This window comes from Meriones unguiculatus, chromosome 20 (genome assembly GCF_030254825.1).
Source record: "Meriones unguiculatus strain TT.TT164.6M chromosome 20, Bangor_MerUng_6.1, whole genome shotgun sequence".
NCBI lineage: Eukaryota > Metazoa > Chordata > Mammalia > Rodentia > Muridae > Meriones > Meriones unguiculatus.
Genome location: NC_083367.1, coordinates 39285497 through 39311768, shown reverse-complemented (window position 1 = coordinate 39311768; position 26272 = coordinate 39285497). Strand labels below are relative to the sequence as shown.

The following is a 26272-nucleotide window of genomic DNA, read 5'->3' as shown; positions in this document are numbered from 1 at the left end:
TGGCATGTAGACTTGGTCTAGAAAATTGTCCATTTCATTTAGATTTTCAAATTTTGTGGCACATAGACTTTGGAAATAAGACCTAATTATTGTTTGGATTTCTTCAGTGTCTGTGGTTATGTCCCCCTACTTGCCATCACAGACAGAAAGGCTGTCCCCAAAGCAAAGACTGGGTGTGTTTCTTTCATGCAACAGATTGTTGGATCTTGTTTATACATCCATTTTGTTAGTCTGAATCTTTTATTGTAACCTTTATTTCATTGATTTTTGAGAGAGATCAACGACCAATGGCTGTTAAAAATGTAATTTAGTCAACACCATATTTTTAGATTTTTGCCTAATTGAATTTCTTGGTAACATAAAATTTTATTCACTTTATGTCCTTCTTGTAGCCCCATCCTTCCTATACTCCCAGCCTCACTTTCACACCTTCCCTCTCCCTCCCATTTTTCTGTGAAAAGGGGAGTTCCCTTTCTCATCTACCCCAGCTCATTAAGTTGCATCAAAACTGAGCTTGTCCTCTTCCCCAGTGGTCTAGTAAGCCAGTCCTGCCAGGGGGAAGTGACCAAATGCTGGCAAATGAGTCTGATGCAGTCTTCCCTTTCTTTACTAGTGGACCTACATGAAGCCTATTCTCCCCATCTGCTAAATCTTTCTAGGGTGTCTAGGTACAGTTCATGCATAGTCCTTGGATTATGCTTGTGTCCCAACAAGCCCCTCTAGGCCCTGGAGTGTTGACTCAGCTGTTCTTCTTGTGGAGCTCCTGTCACCTCCAGGTCCTTTTCTTTTTCCTCCCAATTTCTCAAGACTCTCTAGGCACCAACCAATGCTTGGCAGGGAGTCTTGGCATCTCTTTTGAGGTGCTGTTGGGTAGAACCTCTCAGAGGCAACTCTGACAGGCTTTTATCTGCAAGCTTGGCAGAGTGTTCTTTATAGGGTCAAGGATTGAGACTCTCCAATAGAGTGAGTCTTTGGTTAGGCCAAGCTTTGGTTGGGCATTCCCTCAATCTCTCCTCTATCTGCTGTCTTTATCCTTACACATCTTATAGGCAGGGTAAATTTTGTGTGGATGTTTTTGTGGGAAGTTTGGTGTTCTTATCTCTGGGTTTTGGAACTACTCTGCTTAGAGGATGTCCTCTTCATTCTCTATGGCCTCTGCTACGAGGAGTCTCTGCTTGAGTCCCCCTTATATCCTCCCAGGAAGATACCCTGATTTAGGTCTCAAGATTGTAACAGAGATACACCCACCCTCAGTTTCTATTTTCTCTCCAGGTCTTCTGTCCTCTCGACCTCACTCTTCCCAGATCTGATCTCCTTCCTCTTAACTTTTAGTGACCCCTTTCCCACCTTGTTCCCTCTCTCCATCTATTATCTCTGTCTATTCTATCTCCTCTTCTGAGTGAGATTTCTGTGGCCTCCCTTGGATCCTTTATGTTATTTATCTTCTTTGGGTAGAATGCTTATACTGTACTATATGGCTAAATTCCACTTTTAGGTGAGTAAATACCATGTATGTCTTTCTGGTCTGGCTTACCTCATGCCAGCCAGATGATCTTTTCTAGTTCCATACACTTGTCTCCAAATTTCTTAACTTTTAAAATAGCTGAGTAGTATTCCATTATGTAAACATGCCATAGTTACTTTATCCATTCTTTCATTGAGGGACATCATGGTTGTGTCCAGATTCTGGTAACTGTGAATAAAGCTGCTATGAGCACAGTTGAGCAAGTGTTTTTGTTTTATGGTAGAGTGTCATTTGGGTATTTATGCAGCAGAGATATAGCTGGGTGTTGAGGTAAAGCTATTCCCAATTTTATAAGAAAGCACAAGATTGATTTCCAAAGTAGTTGTAGAAGTTCCTACTCCCACCAGCATTGGAGGAATCTTCTCCTTTCTCCCAACCCTTGTGAGCATGGGTTTTCTCTTGAGATTTTGATCTTAGCCTTTCAAACAGATGTGAGTTGGAATGTCAGGGTCATTTTGATTTGCCTTTCCCTGATTACTAAGGATGTTGAGTAATTCTTTTTTTTTTTTGCCCCGAAAAATATTGTCTTTTGTTTTTTTTGTTTGTTTGTTTTTGTTGTTGTTGTTGTTTCCATCTACATGTTTATAGCTTACCAGTTTGAGCTATAGCATGTATGAGGTGAAAATATTCACTGATCAAATAGACAAGATTTTCTGGTATCAATTAATTTACAGTTAATTACTCATCTTATCTTAAGTGAGTAGATTGATAGTTCTATTATAGTTCTGTTTTCTGTGCTTGGTGAGTAGGAGAGATTTAATTGTTCTGACCAGTACAGGTGTCTCTCTGCTTGAAGATCTTTTTTAAATTTATTTTTATTTATTACAATTTATTCTCTTTGTAGCCCAGCTGTAGCCACCTCCCTTGTTCCTCAATCTTGTCTTCCCTTTCTCTTCTTCTCCCATGCCTCTGCAACAGTTCACTGTTAGAAGAGATCTTCTTCTACTTCCCTCTGACCCTTGCCTATCAGGTCTCATCAGGACTGGCTGCATTGTTTTCCTCTGTGGTCTGGTAAGGCTGCCCACCTTCTCATGGAGAGGTGATCAAAGAGAGAGCCACTGAGTTCATGTCACAGACAGTCCCTGTTCCCATTACTAGGGAACCCACTTGGAGACTGAGCTGCCATGGTAGCCCATCTGTGCAGGCGTTCTATGTTTTCTCCATGAATAGACATTGTTTGAAATATCAGTCTCACAAAAGTCCCGTGGGCCCAGATATGTTGGTTTTGTTGTTCTCCTTGTAGAACTCCAGTTCTCTGCAGTTTTTATTAGCTCCCCCTTCTTTCATAAGTTTCCCTGCACTCTCTCCAAAGTTTGGTTATGAGCCTCAGCATCTGCTTTGATACCCTGCTGGGTAGATTCTTTCAGAGGCCCTCTGTGGTAGGTTCTTGTGCTGTTCCCTGTTTTTTCTCTCTTCTACTGTCTATCTTGTTTGCCTTTCTGAATGAAGATTTAGGATCTTTATTTTTTTATTGATTCCTCTATTTATTTTTATTTTTTTTCAATGCAGTTTATTCAGGAACCTTGAACAATCCTCGGACCCTGGGGAAAGCCAGCCCACAGCTTAAATAGCCTCTGGGTAGCCAACCCAGGCTCTTATCCAGGATTCTCCTTCTTGCTTAGGTTCTTTAGGTGTAGAGATTTTAGTATGTTTATCCTATATTATATGTCTAATATCCACTTATAAATGATTATATTCCATGTGTGTCTTTCAGCTTCTGGGATACCTCACTCAGGATGGTCTTTTCTAGTTCCCACCATGCATGCAAATTTCTTGACTTCATTGTTTTTTATTGCTGAGTAGTATTCCATTGTTTAAATGTTCCACAATGTCTGTTTCCATTCTTTTATTGAGGGATATCTGGGTTGTTTCCAGATTCTGGCTATTATTAATAAAGGTGTTATGAACATGGTTGAGGAAATGTCTATACGTGGGATCTATGCCTAGGAGGGGCATAGCTGGATCTTGAGGTAGCACTATTCCTAATTTTCTGAAAAAGTGCTAGATTGATTTCCAAAGTTGTTGTACAAGTTTACATTCTCACCAGCAATGGAGGAGGGTTCCCCTTTCTCTACATCCTCTCCACCATGTGTTGTCACTTGAGTTTTTGATCTTAGCCATTCTGATGGGTATAAGTTGAAATCTCAGAGTCCTTTTGATTTTCATTTTCCTGATGATTATGGACCTTGAGCATTTCTTTAAGTGTTTCTCTGCCATTCGATATTCCTCTACTGAGAATTCTCTATTTATCTCTGCACCCCATTTTTTTAATTGGATTACTTGATTTGTTGCTTTTTAACTTCTTGAATTTTTTATATATTCGCAATAGTAGCCCTCTGTCAGATATAGGGTTGGTGAAGATCCTTTCCCAGTCTGTGGGCTGTCATTTTATTCTGATGACAGTGTTCTTTGTTTTACAGAAGTTTTCGTTTTCATGAGGTCCCATGTTTTGATTGTTGATCTTAGAGCTTGTGCTCTTGGTGTTCTGTTCAGCACACAGTCTCTCGTGTTAGTGACTTCAAGGATCTTCCCCACTTTTTCTTCTAACAGGTTTAGTTTGTCTGGTTTTATGTTGAGGTCTTAATCCACTTGGACTTTAATTGTGTACAGGATGATAAGTATGGCTCTATTTGCATTTTTCTACATTTAGATATCCAGTCAGAACAGCACCATTTCTTGAATATGCTATCTTTTCTCCATTGTATGGTTTTGGCAACTTTGTCAAAAATCAGGTGTCCATAGCTGTGTGTGTGTTTTTGTTGTTGTTGTTGTTGTTGTTGCTTTGTTTTGTTTTGTTTTGTCAAAGGCTTTTTATGCATCCAGTGAAATATATTATATGATTTTTTGAGTTTGTTTAAGTAATGGATTATCATGATGGATTTTCATATGTGGAACCATCCTTGGCCTACTTGATCATGGTGAATGATGAATTTGTTGTGTTCTTGGATTTGGTTTGAGTTATTTTATTTAATATTTTTGTAATGATGCTCATGAGTGAAAATGATTTGAAGTTCTTTCCTTGTTGAGTCTTTGTGTGGTTTAGGTACACACAACTAAACCTAGTTCACAGTGACTGTGGTTTATAGAATGAGTTTGGCAATGAGGAACTTAATTTTTTAAAATAATCAAATGTATGGAAGCATACCAATAGTAAAGTAATATTAGAAGTGTTTGCATTCTCTCACCACTACTTTTAAGGAGAGCATTCTCTTACAGATCTGGTAGAGATATTTGGCTTGATAAAGCTTTGAGAAGATCAGACATATCCTGAGATTGTGTGCTTTATATTTTTAGTTCATTTATAAGTTAGACTTAAATTACATTCTGATGTTAGGTTCTTTGGTTGGAAATGAAAATCATGACAAGTTTCAGACCAGACCTTTTAGGTATAAGTGTGTAATCTTTCAGAAGCACATACACTGTTGTTACTAATTTCAGAGAGCCACTCAGTAGTAATTCAGGGAACCCTCACTCATAGAGACCAGGTTATTCAAACTGTACATCAAATACCAATAGCAAACCTAAAGAGTTTCTTATTTTTGCTAGAATAAAAAAAAGAAGCTAATAAAAATACAATATATTATTGAATATATACGTGGACACTTTCTCCAAATTGTTATGAAATCCCCTGAGGATGGCTAGCTGAGCAAACTTGGATAGTTTTGTTGACCTCTGTGTAGCTGCATTTTCTCATTTGTATGTTGAGACTTGTGATAACCCTTCCCAATGTAATTACAGGAATGTATACTTAACAATTTACTCTTTGTTTCCTCATATTTAACAAGATTTAAAAGTCACATCATTGAAGTATTATGATATTTATATAACAAAATCTATGTCATTCACTATATATTTGTCAGAGTAAATATACACCTAAGATATTTAAATGGGGATATAACCTAGAGCCCCTGCTTGGATGTAGCCCATGGTAGCTCAGTATTCAACTGGGTTCCCTAGTAAGGGGAAGAGGGACTGTCTCTGACATGAACTCAATGGCTGGCTCTTTGACCTCATGCCCCACTGCGCCATGGAGGGAAGATGACTTTTGCTAGGCCACAGAGGAGGACATTGTAGTCAGTCCTGAAGATACCTCATAAGGTAGGGTCAGATGGAAGGGGAGGAGGACTTCCACTATTAGTGGAGTTGGAAAGGCGTAGGGAGGAGATGAGGGAAGGTAAGATTGGGAGGAATTGAGGGTGGGGACTACTGCTGGGATACAAAGTAAATAACATCTGATAAATATAAAAATTAAAAATTATAAAAAGATATTTAAATAGTTTTTCATGCATATTGACCTCTCAGTAATTATTATTCAGTATTGTATAATACTTCACAATGAAATTAATTCATATTTTTTTCTTCTAGGTGAATAATTATGGACAATTCAAATGAATATTTGTTAAACTTTAAAGGATTTAATTTTAACAAAAAATTGGTGAACACTGAGGAGTTAGAAAAGATGGAAGATATTGAAATTCGCGATGATGATGTCTTCCTCATCACCTATCCAAAATCTGGTAATGCCAGGAATAGGCCAAGTGCTAATAATGCCTCCTTTATGTTATTCTTGTGTGTGAGAAATTGGTTCTTGTCCATTCACCAAGAGCATTTACATAATATTTGCAGAAACCTACATTTACATAACAATTTATGGTCAGATAAAATATAAATGAAACTCAATCTATAGGACAGAAATCTACCATGAATGCATATACTATACATTCTGATGCTGAGTAGGAATGTCAAAGAAATGAGATGTGCAGCATACAGCCAAGAGCCAACATTTGGTCGGCTCTGACCTGTTCACTCTGGTGGACAGGAATGGCACATTCAGAAACCTTTTCTTTTTATTGCAAATGCTTCTTTTTTTTTCTTTTCAATACAGTTTATTCAGGAACCTTGAACAATCCTCGGACCCTGGGGAAAGCCAGCCCACAGCTTAAATAGCCTCTGGGTAGCTAACCCAGGCGTGCCACGTGGGCAATGCAGATAGGTCCACATACATGGAAGCAAGCCAGATCCTCAGCCTTAGCCAAATGTGGAGTTGTTTGTGACAGAGAGCACTCACCATCGGGAAGGTGGAAGGCGGAAACCAGCTCCATCTTTAAGGCGCGACATTACACAGCTCTCTACAGTTCCCCCTTTTTGTTTTAGACGCATCAGGCAAGAGTAGAGGTCTGATCTCTGATATTAGAAATAAATTTTTTAAGATGAGTTTTCTACCACATAGTGTGAACTTCAAAAATATTTCAAAGAATTTCGGTGTACTTCACACAGTTTAAGAAGCACACACACATGCAAACACAAACACATACACAGAAATATACATGCATAAGTACACATGAATTTTCTTTTTTTATTATTAGTTATATTTTATTAACTCTGTATCCCAACTATATCCCACTCCTTCATTCCTTCCAACCCACCCGCCCTTATCTCCCTACCCATCCCTTTCCAAGTCTATTGATCGGGAAGGAATTCCTCCCCTTTCACCTGACCCTGTTTTATCAGGTATCTTCAGGACTGGCTACACAGTCCTTCTCTGTGGCCTAGCAGACTGATCCTCCCTTGGGGAGTGGGGAGGTCAAAGAGCCTGCCATTGAGTTCCTGTCAGAAATAGTCCCTGTTCCCCTTAAGAGGGGAAACCAATTGGTTCCTGAGCTATCACGGGCTTCATCCAAGCAGAGGTTCTAGGTTATACCAATACATACTCCTTGTTGGAGTGTCAGTCTCAGAAAAGACTCCTGTGCCCAGATATATTTGGTCCTTGTGGAGCTCCTATCCTTTCCAAGTCATACTAACTGCCCCTTCTTTCATATGATTCCCTGCATTCTGCCAAAGGTTTGGTTATGAGTCTTAGTATCTGCTTTGATACACTGCTAGGTAGAGTATTTCAGGGGCCCTATGCCATAGGCTCCTGTCCTGTTGCTTGTTTTCTCCTATGTCTAATGCACCTCCCATTTGTCTTTCTTTTTTTTTTAATTTTGTTTTTCTTTTTAGTTACATTTTGTTAACTCTGTGTCCCCGCTGTATCCCGCCCCCTCAGTCCCTCCTCAACCCCACACACCCTCCCTGGTCTCCTCCCTTCCCCTTTCCAAATCCACTTATAGGGGAGGACCTCCTCCCCTTTCATTTGACCCTGTTTTATCAGGTATCTTCAGGGTTGGCTGTAGAGTCCTCCTCTGTGACCTAACAGGACTGCTCATCCCCTGGGGGTGGGGGGAGTCAAGGAGCCTGACCTTGAGATCCTGTTAGAAATAGTCCTTGTTCCCCTTACTTTAGAAAACTATTTGGTTACTGAGCAACCATGGGCCACATCCGAGCAGAAGTTCTAGGTTATATCCATAGATGGTCCTTGGTTGAGTGTCAGTCTCAGAAAAGATCCTGTGCCCGGATATATTTGGTCCTTGTAGAGCTCCTATCCTTTCCATATCATACTAACTCCCCTTTTTTTCATATGATTCCCTGCACTCTGCCGAGGGTTTGGTTTTGAGTCTTAATGTCTGCTTTGAAACACTGCTAGGTAGAGTCTTTCAAATGCCTTTTGCAGTAGATTCCTGTCATACCTTAAATGCACATCCCATTTGTCTTTCTAAATGAGGATTGATCATCTTCGTCTGTGTCCACTTTCTTGATTATCTTCTTTAGGTGTGTAGATTTCATTATGTTTATCATATCTTATAGGACTTTATGAGTGAGTATATACCATGTGTATCTTTCTCCTTCTGGGATACCTCACTCAGAATGATCTTTTCTAAATCCCACCATCTGTCTGCAAATGTAATGATTTCTTTGTTTTTGATTGTAGAGTAGTATTCTATTATGTAAAAATACCACAATTTTTGTATCTATTCCTCCGTTGAGGGACATCTGGGTTGTTTCCAAGTTCTGGCTATTACACATAAAGCTGCTACATTCATGGCTGAGCAAATGTCCTTGTTGTGTACTTGAGCAAATTTTGGGTATATACCTAGGAGTGGTATAGCTGGGTCTTGAGGAAGCACTATTCCTAATTGTCTGTGAAAGCACCATATTGACTCCCAAAGTGGTTGTACAAGTTTATATTACCACCAGCAATGGAGGAGGGTTCCCCTTTCTCCACAAACTCTTCAGCATGTGTTGTCACTTGAGTTATTCATCTTAGCCATTCTGATGGGTGTAAGGTGAAATCTCAGGGTTGTTTTGATTTGCATTTCCCTGATGGCTAATGAGTTTGAGCATTTTCTTTCAGTGTTTCTCTGCCATTCTATATTCCTCTACAGAGAATTCTGTTTAGTTCCATACCCCATTTTTTAATTGGATTACTTGGTTTGTTGCTTTTTAACTTCTTTAGTTCTTTATATATGCTGGATATCAGCCCTCTGTCAGATACAGGGTTGGTGAAGATACTTTCCCAGTCTGTACACTCTCATTTTGTTCTGTCGACAATATCTTTTGCTTGACAGAAGCTTTTCAGTTTCATGAGGTCCTATTTATTGATTGTTGCTCTTAGAACCTGTGCTGTTGGTGTTCTGTTCAGGAAGTTATCTTCTGTGCCAATGAGTTCTAGGCTCTTCCCCATTTTTTCTTCTACACAATTTAGAGTATCTGGTTTCATGTTGAGGTCTTTAATCCATTTGGACTTTAGTTTTGTGCAGGGTGATAAATATGGACCTATTTTCATTTTACAGCATGTAGACATCCAGTTGGACCAGCACCATTTGTTGAAGATGCTGTCTTTTTTCCATTGAATGATTTTGGATTCTTTGTCAAAAATCAAGTATTCATAGATGTGTGGGTTTATTTCTGTGTCTTCTATTCGGTTCCATTGATCCTCTTTTCTGTTTCTATGCCAATACTATGCATTTTTTTTTACTATTGCTCTATAGTGCAGCTTGAGAATGGGGATTGAGATACCCCCAGATAATCTGTTCTTGTACAGGATCGTTTTGGAGATTTTTTTCTCCATATGAAACTGAGAATCTTTCTTTCAAGGTCTGTAAGGAACTGAGTTGGATTATATACCTAGGAGTGGTATGGCTGGATCTTCAAACAATAAGGACAGTTGCTCAACCATGTTTGTAGCAGCTTTATTTGTAATCACCAGAAGCTGGAAACAACCCAGATGCCCCTCAACTGAAGAATGGATGCATAAATTGTGGTACATCTACACAATGGAATATTACTCTGCAATGAAAAATAAGGAAATCATGAAATTTGCAGGTAAATGGTGGGACCTGGAAGGGATCATCCTGAGTGAGGTGTGCCAGAAGCAGAAGACACACATGTTATATACTCACTCATATAGTCATATAACATAGGATAAACCTACTAAAATCTGTACATCTAAAGAAACTAATCAAGAGAGAGGACCCTGACTAAAATGTTCAATCCCCATCCCAAAAGGCAAAGAGGATGGACATCAGATGAAAACAGGAAACAACATAGAAACCTGCCACAGATGGCCTCTGAAAGGCTCTGCCCTACAGACTATCAAAGCAGATGCTGAGACTTAGGGCCAACTGTTGGGCACAGTGCATGGAATCTTATGTAAGAAGTGGGAAATAGTAAGATCTGGAGAGGACAGGATCCCCACCAGGAGAGCAACAAAACCAGAAAATTTGAACAAAGGGGTTATCCCAGAGACTCATACTCCAACCAAGTACCAGACATGGAGATAACCTAGAACCCCTGCACACATGTAGCCCATGGCATTTTAGTGTCCAAGTGGGTTACATAGAAATGGGAAGAGGGACTGCCTCTGACATAATTTGATTGGCCTGCTCTTTGATCACCTCCCCCTTAGGGGGGAGCACCCTTACAAGGCCACAGAAGATGGCAATGCAGCCACTCCTGATGTGATCTGTTAGACTAAGATCAGAACGAAGGAGAGGAGGACCTCCCTTATCAGTGGACTTTCGGGGAAGTGCATGCGTGAAAAAAGGGGAGGGAGGGTGGGATGAGGAGGGGAGAAGGTAGGAGCTTATGGGTAGATACAAAGTGAATAAAGTGTAATTAATAAAATGAAATTAAATTAAATTAAAAAAGAACTGATTTGGGATTTTGATGGGATTGCATTGAATTGGTAGATTGCTTTTGGCAGGATGGCCATTTTCACAATGTTAATCCTACCAATCCATGAGCACGGGAGTTCTTTCCATCTTCTGATATCTTCTTCAATTTTTTTCTTCAGAGACTTATAGTTTTTTTCAAACAGGTCTTTCACCTACTTGGTTAAAGTCACCCCAAGGTACTTTATGTTAATAGTGGCTATTGTGAAGGGTGTTGTTTCCCTGAGTTCTTCCTCTGCCCTTTTGTTTTTGGTATACAGTAGGGCTTCTGATTTTTTTGAGTTGATTTTGTATCCTGCCACTTTGGTGAAAGTGTTTATCAGCTGAAGGACTTCTCTGGTTGAATTTTTGGGGTCCCTCATGTATGCTATCATATCATCTGCAAATCTTCCTTTTCAATTTATATCCCCTTCAACTGTTTTATTGCTTTAGCTAGGACTTCTAGTACTATGTTGAAGAGATATGGAGAGAGTGGGCAGCCTTGTCTTGTTCCTGATTTCAGTGGGATTGATTTAAGTTTCTCTCCATAGAGTTTTATATTGGCTCTAGGCTTGCTGTATATTGCCTTTACTATGCTTAGGTATGGCCTTGTATCCCTGATCTCTCCAAGACTTTAAACATGAATGGGTGTTGGACTTTGTCAAATGCTTTTTCAGTATCTATGGAGATGTTCATGTGTTTTTTTTTTTTCCTTCAGTTTGTTTATGTGTTGAATTACATTGATGGAAATCTGTATTTTGAAGCACCCTTGCATGCCTGGGATGAAGCCTACTTGGTCATGGTAGATGATATCTCTCATGTGTTCTTGGATTCGGTTTGCAAATATTTTGTTGAGTATTTCTGTATCAATGTTCTTAAGAGAGATAGGTCTGAAGTTCTCTTTTTTTGTTGGGTCTTTGTATGGTTTAGATATCAAGGTGACTGTGGCTTCATAGAATGAGTTTGGTAATGTCCCTTCTTTTTTTATTTTGTGGAATAGTTTGGAGAGAATTGGAGTTAGCACTTCTTTGAAGGTCTGGTAGAATTCTACACTGAATCCATCTGGCCCAGGGCTATTATTGCAAGTGAGACTCTTGATGACAGCTTTTATTTCCTTGGGGGATATAGGACTATTCAATCTTTCTACCTGATCTTGATTTGATTTTGGTAGATGGACTCTATTTAGAAAATTGTCAATTTCTTTTAGTTTGTCGAATTTTGTGGCATATAGGCTTTAGTAATATGACCTAATGATTGTTTGGGTTTCCTCACTGTCTGTAGTTACGTCCCCCTTTTCATTTCTGATTTTGCTGATTTGGATAGTTTCTCTCTGCCTTTTAGTTTGGCTAAAGGTTTGTCTATCATGTTGATTTTCTCAAAGAACCAGTTCTTGGTTTCATTGATTCTTTGAATAGTTTTATTTGTTTCTACTTGATTGGTTTCAGCCTTGAGTTTGATTATTTTCAGCCATCTGCTCCTATTGGGTGTATTTGTTTATTTTTTTTTCTAGGGATATCAGTTGTGCCATTAAGTTGCTTGTACGAGATGTCAGAAATTTCTTCTTGAAGGCACTTAGTGCTATGAATTTTCCTCTGAGCACTGCTTTTATTGTGTCCCATAAATTAGGGGATGTTGTACCTTCATTTTATTTGAATTCTAGGAAGTCTTTAATTTCTTTCTTTATTTCTTCCTTAACCAAGCTGTCATTGAGTAGCAAGTTGTTCAGTTTCCATGTGCTTGTAGACTTTTTTCTAATTCCATTGTTGTTGAATTCCAGCTGTAGTCCATGGTGGTCAGATATAATACAGGGGATTATTTCAATCCTCTTGTATACGTTGATGCTTGCTTTGTGACCAACTATATGGTCTGTGTTGGAGAAGGTTCCATGAGGTGCTAAAAAGAAGGTATACTCTTTTCATTATGGGTAGAGAGTTCTATAGATATCTATTAGGTCCATTTGATTTAGGACCTCTGTAAGTGCCTTTATTTCTTCATTGGGCTTCTGTCCAGAAGATCTGTCTCTTGGTGAAAGTGGGGAATTGAAGTCTCCCACTATTAAGGTGTTGGGATTGATGTGTGAATTGAGTTTTTTAATAACATTTTTTAAATTTTATTTTATTTATAACACTTTATTCACTTTGCAGCTTTTAGTGTTTTTTCTTTGTTCTGTATACTTACTGTTTTGATTATTATGTGGCAGAGGATTTTCTTTTCTGGTCTAATTTATTGCATGTTCTGTAGGTCTCTTGTATTCTTATTGGCCTCTCCTTTAAGTTGGGGAAATTTTCTTCAATGATTTTGTTGAAAATATTTTCTGGGCTTTGGAGAAAGGAATCTTCTTTTTCCTTTATTCCTATTATTCTTAGGTTTTGTCTTTTTATGTTGTCTTGAATTTCTTGGACAGTCTGTGTCAGGAATTTTTTAGATTTGACATTTTCTTTGTCAGATACATCTATTTCTTCCATTGTATCTTCCACACCTGAGATTCTTTCTTCCATCTTTTAGTCTATTGGTTATGCTAACATCTATAGTCCCTGTTTTCTTCCCTAAGTTCTTTCTCTCCACAATTTCCTCCATTTGTGTTTTCTTTCATTTTTTTAATTCTATCTTCAGATCTTGAGCCGTTTTGTTGATTTCCTTCACCTGTCTGACTGAATTTTACTGTTTTTCCTTCAATTCCTTCTGTTTGTTTGAACAATCCTCTGTTTCTTTTATTTCTTTCAGATTTAAGCATTTCCTCTCTAAAGGCCACAGACTGTTTGGCTCCAACTTCCTCTGTATCTGTCTCAGTTTATCTTCCTCTAGGTCTTATACATATTTTATTTGTTTCCCCTGTTAACCTTTTCATGAGCATAGATATTAGGTCATCTTCTTGGATTTCAAATATGCTGGGGTGTCCAGGGCTACTTGCCCCTGGATAACTGGGTCTGGAGATGCCATATTGCTCTGTCTTTTGTTGGTTGAGCTTTTATGCTGGCCTCTACCCATTGGGTTATCTTAGGAGTTTGGAGTTAGTTTCTGGTGGTTCCTGGAATCCTGTGGTAGAGAGAATCCCCTTGGCAGGAAGATGCTTCTTCCTGCAGGAAGCCTTCTCAGCTTATTGTGTATAGTATCTGGATGGCCTGTGTTTTTCAGGAGTTGCCGCTGCTCACCTCAGGCATAGAGTCCTGAGTGGTAACTGTGGTCCTTGTTGGTTGAGAGGGTTCTCCTCTCACCCAGAGAAGTCCTGAAGACAGCTGCCCTCCTTCTGGGTTTCTTGCTGTAAATTTAGTGATCTGCTGCTGTAATCTGTGTGTCCCATAGTTTGGTCAATTTTGTTAGGGATAACTGGTTGCCCCTTGGAGCAGTATCTGGGGGTTGATTTTGGGTATTCCGGGCTTTTATAGGTCTGAGGTTGGGGCTCTGTGCCCCAGTACCCATCCAGTAATCTGTGGCAGTTGGGTACCACTCTCCTGGTAACAGCAGGCTATCAGGTGCACAGCAGGTCCCTGGGTTAGACCAGTCTGCTGGACCTATTTCAGGGATATACTGGGTGGCCTAAGTCTGTGCCCTTTGCTTCTTTTCCTGTGAGGATTTCTCCTGACAGTGACTCCCAGTCTCTACTGCCCTGGGGCACACAGCTCTGTCTGTGCCAGAGAGCTGGGCGAACAGCAACTGTCTGTGCCCGTGGCTGGAGTCCAGTTCAGTGATGGAGGCTTGTACCTGCTGTTCTGTGAGACTTTTTTTAGGGAAGAATGGGTGACCAAGTCAGTACCATTTCCTTCCTTCCCTGTAGGGTTTTCTTGCGACTGGGACACCCAGTCTCTGGTGTTATTTTTGTGCTCACCAAACTGCTTGGGAAGGTGATCAGGACATGCAGGTGTGTGGCTCGGGTCTGGCGACCTAGTGCCTGCGGGACCCAGCATCTCTTCTGGGTTCTGGCTGGGTGACCTGAGCATGGACCCGCCTGATTCCCACACCGTGGGGGTTTCCTCTCACCTGGGAAACACAATCGCTGTTGTTTTAGGGCCTAGAGTTTAGTGTATTGGTCGCTGTACGGAAAATATTGTCCTGCTCCTCAGGTGCAGTGTTCTCCTGGTGCAGCCATCTTGTACTGTCCATGAATTGATTTTTAATAATGTTTCCTTTATGAATGTAGGCACTCTTGTATTTTGGGCATAGATGTTCAGAATTGTGATGTCCTCGTGGTGGATTTTTCCTTTGATGAGAATGTGGTGCCCCTCCACATCATTTTTTATTAATTTTGGTTGAAAATCTATTTTATTAGGTATTAGGATAGCTACTGCAGCTTATTTTCTGGGTCCGTTTGCTTGAAAGACATTTTTCCAGCCCTTTACTCTGAGGAAGTATTTGTCTTTGTTACAGAGGTGCCTTTCTTTGATGCAGCAGAATGTTGGATCCTGTTTCTGCACCCATTCTGTTAGTCTCTGTCTTTTTACTGGAGAGTTGAGGCCATTGATGTTGATAGATAATAGTGACTAATGAATGTTAATTCCTTTTATATTGGAGTCAGTGGTCTTACTGTATTCTATTGCTTTTTTCTTTTATTTATTGTTGGGATATTATCTGTATGCTATGTTTTCTTGGGTGAAGTTGTTTTCATTGGACTGGAGTTTTCCTTCTAGTATCTTCTGTAGGGCTGGTTTGCTGTGTAGATATTGCATAAATTTACTTTTGTCATGGAATGTTTTGTTTTCTCCATTTATGTTGATTGAAAGCTTTGCAGGGTATAGTAGTCTGGGTTGGCATCTGTGGTCTCTTAGATTCTGCATGACACCTGCCCAGGCCCTTCTGGCTTTCATGGTTTCTGATGAGAAGTCCGGTGTGATTCTGATAGATCTACCTTCATATGTTACTTGGCCTTTTTCCCTTGCTGCTTTTATCTTTGTTCTGTAGATTTAGTGTTTTGATTATGATGTGACGTGATGTGTTTCTTTTCTGTTCTAATCTATTTGGTGTTCTGTAGGCCTTTTGTATATTTATGAACATCTATTTCTTTAAGTTGGGAAAATTTTCTTCTATGTATTTCTTGAAAATATTTTCTGGACCTTGGAGCCTGGAGTCTTCTTTTTCATCAATTGCTCTTATTCTTAGATTTTGTCTTTTCATGGCGTCCTTGATTTTTGGATATTTTGTGTTTGGAACTTTCTGATTTTAATTTTTCTTTGAGAGAAGTATCAATTTCTGTGAGTGTATCTTCAGCTTCAGAGATTCTCTCTTCCATCTCTTGAATTCTGTTGGTGATGCTTACAATTTGTGGTTTCTGATCTTTTCTCCAAGTTCTCCAACTCCAGGTTTTTTTCCGTTTCTGTTTTCTTTATTGATTCTAATTCTGTTCTCATGCCTTGCACCATTTCCTTCATCTGTTTGAATATGGATTCCTGTCTCTCTATCATGGTCTCTATGTTTTGTTGTTCTTTTCCTCTCCATATGCCATTAATTGTACCTCTACTTGTGCCTCTATTTGTTTGGCCATATTTGCCTGTGTTTTTTAAGAATTTTGTCCATTTTCTTTTTCTTTGCCTCCAACTGACTGGCCAGATCTTTGATAAAAATTTTCATTTCATCTTTAACTGTCTAACTTTGCATGGCTATTGCTCTGAGAGAATTATTTGTTTCCTCTTTATGAGCCTTAAATACTTGGGTAAGCATAGCTTTAAAGTAATTTCCCCTGTGCTTCTGATGAATTGGAGTATCCATCAATTTTCGGGGTTGTTGGTGAAGTCATGATGTCCTGATTTATATTGGATGTGTTCTCTCGCCTTCCCCTGACCATTGGCCTATCTGAAACCTTCCCTGTTTGTTTCTGGATTCTGCACTTCAGACTGGTACTGTATATCTCTGGCATCTGCAGAGTTCTTCAGGAAGCTGAGAGTGGTTCAGCATGTGCATTGGTGCACTATCTGTACCTGTGGGAGGAAAGTACACAGTCGCAGAAGGCCAAATGCAGGCTTGCCTGCACGTGTTTGTGTTTGTATACACTGACAAGTTAAACTTTGGCAGGTTCATAAATATTGGTTTATTGTTAAAAAAAAAAGACCTTGTTCACGAATAGAAGCTTTTATTTTTGTTTAGTTTTGTTTTACACTTACGGAACAGCAGTAGCATAACCCTCTCATTTGGGTGGCTTTTTCTTAGAGGGTTATTTTCCACCAATCATCACCTATCCCAGTGTTCTGACAGTTCTTATTAGAAAAATTTGGCGAGACAAAATAATTATTCTGAGATTAACTTTAAGTTTCCATTGTATAACCACATCAAAGCCTTATAGAAAAATTTTCAATGTATGGACCTGGGATCAATTTGATTTTAGATGTTGTACATTCACACACATGAATACACATGAGGTGTATTCTGGCTGTGGTCTGCACTGCCAATCTATCTTATCATGGCAATAAGAGAAAAGGGTAAACCAAGCTCTTCATTCTTTCACTCCCTTGGTTTGGTGCCTTAAATAACCTATTATCTTCTTTGATTCCCTGTTGGGTAGAGTTTTTCTTAGTTCCTCTATGAAGTAACAGGATGGGAAACAGGCCCCCATCCTGTTCTCTCTCTTCCACCAGTTCAGGTGTCTATCTTGTTTGCAATTCTGAATGAGATTTAAACATCCTCACAAGGGCCCTCCTTGTTTAGCTTCTTTAGGTCTGTAGCTTTTAGTATGGCTATCCAGGGAATTGAAGCAGATGCTAAGACTCACAGCCAAACTTTGGACAGAGTGCAGGGAATCTTATGGAAGAAGGAGCCCCACAAGGAGACCAATAAAGCTAAAAACCTGAGCCCAGAGGGTCCTGGAGAGACTGATGCCCCAACCAAGGACTATATATGGAGAAGACCTAGACCCATGTTCAGATGTAGCCTACAGGCAGTTCAGTCTTCATGTGGGCATCCGAGTAAGGGGAGCATGCTCTGCTTCCATCATGAACCCAATTGCTTGCTCTTTGATCACTTGCTCCTGGTGAGGCACCCTTTCCAGGCTACAATTCTGGCAGTCCTGGTGAGACTCAATAAGCTTTGGGAAGGCCGCAGATGAGGAGAACTCCCCTTTCAGTAGTCTAGGAAAATGGGAAAGAGGTAGGAAAGTTGAGACTGGGAGGAGTTGAGGAATGGGGCCTCAATCAAGATGTATAATGAATAAATTGCAAAAAAAGACTTCTCAGAGTAATCACAATTAAATGCTTGGGATCATACACACACAAAATTATCAATGGAGAATTGCTCACTGGTAATGGATGTTCTGGATGAAGGCTAGAATAACGATGAGGGAGTATGATGGGCTATAGGACATGTTATCCTCCTTGCTACATCTCTGGAGTCTCTGACATATTCCCAAGAATAGTTATTTCAAAATTGCAGGGGCCCTTTCATTAAATTCACTAGTGTCACTTTCTCAGAATAATGAGAGTGAATGCTTAAGTAAAAATATGCACTGGCTTATCATTTTGAATCATCATTAAGAAATAGGCCAAACATTAGTACCATGACATTTGATCACGCCTAGACTGGTTTGAAGTGAAAACATGTTTGGGTATTCATATGTATTTCCCAAATATTTTCATTGTATTCATCAACACCATTATGATAGTTACTAATACAAGAGTCAGTAAGAAAACTATAAACCTTGACCTCTTTTTTTTCCCTACAATGTATTTAAAATCCATTGTTGGGGACATGGAAACCTTGGGTTGGAATTAAGAAAGCAGGAAGGAAAGAAAACTGAATGCTTTTCAATTTTGTTATAGCAAATTTCTAAGAAAGTCTTAGAGAGAAATAGAACTGCCTGCAATGCACAGTAAAAAGGCAACGGATAACTTAAATAAATATGTTTATGAAGACCAAGAAGAAATGACCCATAAGGCTCCAGTCATCATCACCACCACTATAAATATAGTACTATATTATTGCTACTCATTCTGATGCAATTTTAGCACAGTGTGTATATGTGGGATATAATGATATCATATCTATTAATATCCACAAATAGTATCTGTCCATGAGAAGTAAAGGACTCCAAAAAGACTTTCTTTGGAAAGGAAAATCTAGAGGAATAATTTGAGTACTCACTATCAAGAAATTAGAACAGCAGCAACAACAACAAAAAAACACTATACAAATAAAAAGGGAACTCAGGACCTTTGATTATGCTTGTTCTAATCTTATTCCTAAACACAGATAAAAATAAAGCAAAACTATATTTGTTTGTAAATACAAATGAAGTATTAAAAAAGCATCAGACATTATGATGGATGGTATTACTGTACATATTTATTATTTAAACCTACAGCAGAATTCAAAAGAGGTTTGTTATTTATTTTAACAGGGACCATCTGGGTTCGGTATATCCTTTTCTTGATTTATTTTGAGGGTGAACGGAACAGCAATGGAAATCTCCAAACATTTGATACAATACCTTTCTTGGAGTACAATATTATGGATCAAGACTATGTCAAAATGCCATCACCTCGCATCTTTACTTCCCACCTTCCATATTACTTAGTACCAAAAGGTCTCAAGAGCAAAAAGGCTAAAGTATGTCATAGAGCTTTTTCTTTTTACATAGATACAGTATCTTAATTATTGAATAACATGAGTACTTCAGTATTTGTGCTGTGATGGTGCAGTGATCTGAACATTGTTGAGTTTGTCTCCTGGGCATTCTTCCAGCAGCTTCCCTAGAATTCACATCTATGAATGGGAAGTAGAGAGTCACAAGTATGAGAGTTACTCAACTTACAGAGGAGGGGCTGTATTTCTGAAGAAAGTGGATAATCATTATTGCTGAAACCAGCAAAGGATGAATCCTTACTTTTCCTCTAGGAAATTGACACATCAGACTTAAATATTTGTCAACATGGCAGTTATTTGTCGGTATTTCACATTGTTTTTAAATTGCATATATGTGCTCAATATTGAGACAAGACATATTTGATATTTATTGAGCATGATCATTTATAATTCTGTGAAAGGGCTCTACCATTGGTCTTGCTTTTCATTATTGTAACTTTAGTATAATTTTCCTACTGATTTGAATTCTTTCATTAGTGGATTCTGATGTGGCTTTTTACTAGGATTCTTTACTAGTGGCTTTTCTTATGGTTTAGAGTTTTGTGTAATGTTGTGGTTTAATTCGATTTGTAACACTCAACTTTAATATCATCAAATACTGACTTCTTAAAATATAAATTCATTATTTACCTCATTTCTTTTTATTATATTTTTATTATTTAAAACACATTTTAAACTGAATGTATGTTTACCATATTCTACCCCTTTGCAAGTACTTCCAGAATCTCTTCCATACCTACCCTCCCAAATAATTTAGTTCCTTTCTAAAAAAATCCCATATATATGCATACATACCTAACAAAGCAATAATAACAATAACTTATTTAAGAACTATTTCCTTGGTTTAATACTAAACATATATTTATTTTGGTCTAACATTCTTAATAAATGTGTTAGTTACTATGCATAATAGTATGAGAGAATTTTCCTTTTAAATGTGGATATTATTTTTGTTTGTACCAAGATAGTAGTTCATTTTTTTCTATTTTCAGTACTACCTTGGCTGCATATCAAATGGCTTAGAAAACTCAATGAATGTCATTTCCCTTAGGAAAATGTATTTACTATATTTATCAACATTACAAATAATACAATTTCTAGGGAAGCTGACCTGCCTTCTTGTGCATGTATGGAATAATATGTAAATGAAAATAGTCCTTTACTTTTTATAGCATGAAACAAGTTGATAACCAACTACACTTTAATAAATATTACCTGACTGAAAACACTGATTTCTTTGGAAAATAAATTATCATATAATTGATCAGAAATTAAAAGGGGAACCTAGAATTATTAAAGTAGCTTTGTGGTTTTTTTTCTGCAGATTCTTTATATTTACAGAAATCCCAAAGATGTTTTGATTTCATATTTCTATTTTTCAAATTGGTTGTTAACCATGGAATCTACAGACATCATAGAACATTTTCTGGAAAAATTTCTAGATGGTAAAGGTAAAAACATTTACCCCTCTTACTTGTCTAAAAAGTAGAGATGATATTTATACCATCTCAATGTACAGAACATATATCTAAGAGGTTGAGGGGACAGTTAAAGAGCAATAAGACATTTGAATGAACTTAGTGTGATGCACGGTGGTTTTTCTGCCATGTTTGGATGATTTGAGGGGTGTCAGTATTGCAACACTGAATTATTTAGGAAATGTTTAAGCAAGACCATATTTACAAATAGTTTATCCACTTTTTTTTTCTTCTCGCTAATGGAGTAGGAAGAATCATAGCAATAAAGTTCAGGATGCAGGTGTGCTCTCCATGACAAGAACTTGAAGGGAAGCTGAGGAATATTTCATATAGTTCTTGAGAATGGAATTATAATGGATTAATGAAAGAGGCACATGGAATGTGGAATATGTGGAATCAGGATCCCAAACATTTACGTTATCATATTCAGGTTCTGTTTCATTGTAGAAAGGAAACACTGCTGTTCAGAAATCTTGTAGGATGGAAGAAACAGAGACATGCTTTCATATAGAGGAGAAAGAGTAATTTCCCTAAAAAAATCTTAAGTTCAGACCCTTGAACTTCTTTATTAAAAAGATTTTAGGTTGATTTACTTTATGAGTGTGTTGCCTGCATAGATGTATGTGAACCATGTGTACATTGAATGTAGAGGTCACAAGACAGCACCAGATTCCCTGGAACTAGATTTATAACTGTTTTATGAGCCACCATGTTAGTGCAGAGAACCACACTCAGGTCTTCTGCAGGAGCAGCCAACACTTTTACAACGAAGCAGTGTCTTTAGCAACTAACTCTTGAATATCTGTATGTCTGTCTAGTTGGGGCCTGAAATATTTAAGTTGGTATAAGTCTTGTGTAAATTGTTATACCCAAATGAAATTTAAACCAACACCCCTACAATTGAATGTCATATAGACATTCAAATGTAGGGGTGTTGGTTTTATTTCTAATAGGCTAAATCATAAAAAATAATAGAGTTTGCTGTTCAGTAAGTGTAGTGTCTTTTCCTGTTAGTCAGTAATTTTTCCTTCAGTTGCAGGAAGCTGTTGGTTTGATCACATTAGAGGCTGGTATGAACACAGACATGACTTCAGTATAATGTTTCTGAGTTATGAAGACATGAAGAAGGTGAGACAAAAAAGTTGTGTTGAAAGTTATTTCCCATCTCTGAGTTTAAACCACCCAATCTCCAATATCCTTTTACCTCACTACTACTTGGGCTTCCTGTGGGAGGAGTTTCCTGACATCCAGACCCTCCTTTGTTGACTATTCTTCCCAGGGGCTTTTTCTTCTTGTAGTTGGTTCTTGTGATTTCTTCTTAGGTAGCTTCCTGTGTCAATGAAGACAATCTTATGTATCTAGAGTAGACTTCTCTTTTCAAGAAATTATCAACCTTCAATTATTTGTATCAGTAGATTCAGTGTGATAAGGCCATCTATGAACCAGCATTTATTGCCCTTATCCAGTCACTTTTGTTTACTTCTCACCCTTGTTCAGGACTCTTCCCAGTTGCTAGTAATCATCCTTCAACTTTCAGAATGATAGGTGTTTTATAATTCTTTTATTTTTCCCCAACATGAGAAAGAGAGATGTGATAACTATTTCTCTGTATTGGCTGATTTCTCTTAATCTGTTTTAAGGTTCCTCCACTTTCAATGAGCTTTACTTTTTTGTGTATCTAAATAACACTTCTATTGTATATATATATATACATATATATATGTATATCACACTTTCATTTTTCTAGAGCATCTAGATGACCTAATGAACAGCTAGATCTAATGATCTAATCAGCTTCTAGAACTATTGCATGTTTTGACTGTAGAGAAGAATTTAATCACAATCGATGCCAGTAAGGTTTGGAATGATAACTTTATTTTCATATAACTAGGAATAATACTGCTGGATCATATGATGTGCCTATTTTTACTTGTGTAAGATCCACACTCTTTTCCATAAGGAATGCACTTAAAGCACTCAATGATTTATCTTGTATGCCATCTTGGCCATTTAGTTTTCCGTTGCATTTTTTATCTTTATTTTTATTTTGTTGTTGTTTCTATGGCATTGATGCAAACCAGTATCTTATACATGCTATACAAATAAATATTCTACTGATCTACATTTTCAGCCAAATCTAGGTTTTTGGATAATTTTTAATTTTGTCTTTTATCGCCTTGAATGTAATAAACATTATTATATTAAAAATTTTGAAGTAATTTCATTTTTGTAACATTAGTTATTCTATTTCTATCATTCTGTTTTCATTTTTTTCTTCACCACATTGTCTTACTTTTCATGTCCTTTCATTCTCATTGCACAGGTCTCATCAGGACGGGCTACATTGTCCTCCTCTGTGGCCTAACAGGACTGATCCTCCCTTGGGGGGTGGGGAGGCCAAAGAGCCAGTCATTGAGTTCCTGTTAGAAATAGTCCTTGTTCCCCTCACTTTGGGAAACCAATTGGTTACTGAGCTCCCACAGGCTACATATGAGCAGAGGTTCTAGGTTATATCCATACATGGTCCTTGGTTGAATGTCAGTCTCAGAAAAGACCCTGTGCCCAGATATATTTGGTCCTTGTGGAGCTCCTATCCTTTCCCCATCAGCCTAACTCGCCTTCTTTCTTATGATTCCCTGTACTCTGCCAAAGGTTTGGTCATGAGTCTTTGCTTTGAAAACACTGCTAGTTAGTCTTTCAGATTTGCTCAGTAGACTCCTGTCATACGTTCAATGCACATCCCATCTGTCTTTCTAAATGAGGATTGATCATCTTACCCCATGTCCGCTCAATTGATTATCTTTTTTAGGTGTAGAGATTTCATTATGTTTATCATATCTTATAGGTCTATATAAGTGAGTATATACCGTGTTTGTCTTTCTCCTTCTGGGATATTTCACTCAGAATGATCTTTTCTAGATCCCACCATTTGCCTGCAAATTTCATGGTTTCCTCCTTTTTGATTGCTGAGTAGTATTCCACTGTATAAAAATACCACAATTTCTGTATGTATTCCTCCGTTGATGGACATCTGGGTTGTTTCCAGGTTCTGGCTATTACAAATAAAGCTGCTATAAACATGGTTGAGCAAGTATCCCTTTTGTGTACTTGAGCAAACTTTGGGTATATACCTAGCAGTGGTATAGCTGGGTCTGGAGGAAGCGCTATTCCTAATTGTCTTAGAAAGCGCCAGATAGCTTTCCAGAGTGGTTGTACCAGTTTACATTCCCACCAGCAGTGGAGCAGGGTTCCCCTTTCTCCACAACCTCTCCAGCTTGTGTTGTCACTTGAGTTTTTCATCTTGGCCATTCTGATGGGTATAAGGTGATATCTCAGGGTCATTTTGATTTGCATTTCCCTGGTGGCTAATGAGGTTGAGCATTTCTTTAAGTGCTTCTCTGCCATTCAATATTCCTCTGTCGAGAATTCTCTGTTTAGCTCTGTTCCCCATTTTTTAATTGGATTACTTGGTTTGCTGCTTTTCAGCTTCTTTAGTTCTTTGTATATACTGGATATTAGTCCCCTGTCAGATAAAGGGTTAGTGAAGATTCTTTCCCAATCTGTAGGTAGTCGTTTTGTTTTGATGATAGTGTCCTTTGCTTTACAGAAGCTTTTCAGTTTCATGAGGTCCCATTTATTGATTGTTGCTCTTAGAGCCTGTGCTGTTGGTGTTCTGTTCAGGAAGTTGTCTCATGTGCCAATGAGTTCTAGGCTGTTCCCCACTTTTTCTTCTAAGAGATTTAGAGTATCTGGTTTTATGCTGAGTTCTTTGATCCACTTGGACTTAAGTTTTGTGCAGGGTGATAGATATAGATCTATTTTCATTTTTCTGCATGAGGACATCCAGTTGGAGTAGCACCATTTGTTGAAGATGCTGTCTTTTTTCCATTGAATGGTTTTGGCTTCTTTGTCAAATATCGAGTATTCATAGGTGTGTGGATTTATTTCTGGATCTTCTATGCGGTTCCATTGATCCTCCTTTCTGTTTTTATGCCAATACCATGCAATTTTTATTACTATTGCTCTGTAGTACAACTTGAGATCGGGGATGGACATACCTCCAGATGATCTGTTGTTGTATAGGATTGTTTTGGAGATTCTGGGTTTTTTGTTTCTCCATATGAAGCTGAGAATCTTTTTTTCAAGGTCTGTAAAGAATTGAGTTGCTATTTTGATGGGAATTGCATTGAATCTGTAGATTGCTTTTGTCAGGATTGCCATTTTCACAATGTTAATCCTACCAATCCATGAGTACGGGAGATCTTTCCACCTTCTCAGATCTTCTTCAATTTCGGTCTTCAGAGACTTGAAGTTTTTCTCAGAAAGGTCTTTCACTTGCTTGGTTAGTGTCACCCCAAGGAACTTTATGTTATTAGTGTCTATTGTGAAGGGTGTTGTTTCCCTAAGTTCTTTCTCAGCCCTTTTGTCTTTGATATACAGGAGGGCTTCTGATTTTTTTTTTGAGTTTATTTTGTATCCTGCCACTTTCCTGAAGGTGTTTATCAGCTGGAGGAGTTCTCTGGTTGAATTTCTGGGGTTGCTCATATATACTATCATATCACCTGCAAATAGTGACACTTTGACCTCTTCCTTTCCTATTTGTATCCCCTTGATCTCCTTTAGTTGTCATATTGCTCTGGCTAGGACTTCAAGTACTATGTTGAAGAGATATGGAGAGAGTGGGCAGCCTTGTCTTGTCCCTGATTTCAGTGGGATTGATTTGAGTTTCTCTCCATTGAGTTTGATGTTGGCTATAGACTTGCTGTATATTGCCTTTACTATGTTAAATATGTGCCTTGTATCCCTGATCTCTCCAAGACTTTAAACATGAATGAGTGTTTGACTTTTTCAAATGCTTTTTTTGCACCTAAGGAGATGATCATGTGGTTTTTCTCCTTCAGTTTGTTTATGTGGTGAATTACATTGCTGGATTTCCGTATGTTGAAGCACCCTTGCATGCCTGGGATGAAGTCTACTTGGTCATGGTGGATGATATCTTTGATGTGTTCTTGGATTCGGTTTGAAAGGATTTTATTGAGTATTTTTGCATCAATGTTCATAAGAGAGATAGGTCTGAAGTTCTCTTTTTTTGTTGGGTCTTTGTGTGGTTTAGGTATCAGGGTGACTGTCGCTTCATAGAATGAGTTTGGTAATGTACCTTCTGTTTCTATTTTGTGGAATAGTTTGAGGAGAATTGGTGTTAGCATTTCTTTGAAGGTCTGGTAGAATTCCTCACTGAAACCATCTGGCCCAGGGCTTTTCTTGGAGGGGAGACTGAATGACTGCTTCAATTTCCTTGGGGGATATAGGGCTATTCAGTCTTTCTACCTGTTCTTGACTTAATGTTGGAAGATGGAATCTATCAAGAAAATTGTCCATTTCATTTAGGTTTTCAAATTTTGTGGCATATAGGCTTTTGTAGTATAACCTAATGATTGTTTGAATTTCCTCAATGTCTGTAGTTATGTCACCCTTTTCATCTCTGATTTTCTTGATTTGGACAAATTCTCTCTGCTTTTTAGTTAGTTTGTCTAAGTGTTTGTCTATGTTGTTGATTTTCTCAAAGCAGCTTTTTGTTTCATTGATTCTTTGAATAGTTTTATTTGTTTCTAATTGATTGATTTCAGCCCTGAGTTTGATTATTTCCAGCCATCTGCTCCTTTTGGGTGTATCTGCTT

General features: G+C 38.2%; 1 protein-coding gene across 5 annotated transcripts in view; it reads left to right on the top strand.

The window, feature by feature from the left end:
- The window catches only part of LOC110540127 (amine sulfotransferase-like), a 139132-nt gene that overhangs the window by 94297 nt on the left and 18563 nt on the right, over positions 1-26272 (top strand). For 4 of the 5 annotated variants that reach the window (XM_060373643.1, XM_060373642.1, XM_060373644.1 and 1 more), the window contains exons 2-5: positions 5891-6042; positions 18872-19080; positions 20441-20567; positions 21628-21722. In XM_060373643.1, the coding sequence (XP_060229626.1) occupies positions 5901-6042; positions 18872-19080; positions 20441-20567; positions 21628-21722 (573 nt within the window). In that variant the 5' untranslated portion in view covers positions 5891-5900. Of the gene's footprint in view, positions 1-5890; positions 6043-9611; positions 9728-18871; positions 19081-20440; positions 20568-21627; positions 21723-26272 lie in introns of those variants that run through there. The other variant, XM_060373646.1, reaches the window with a different exon arrangement.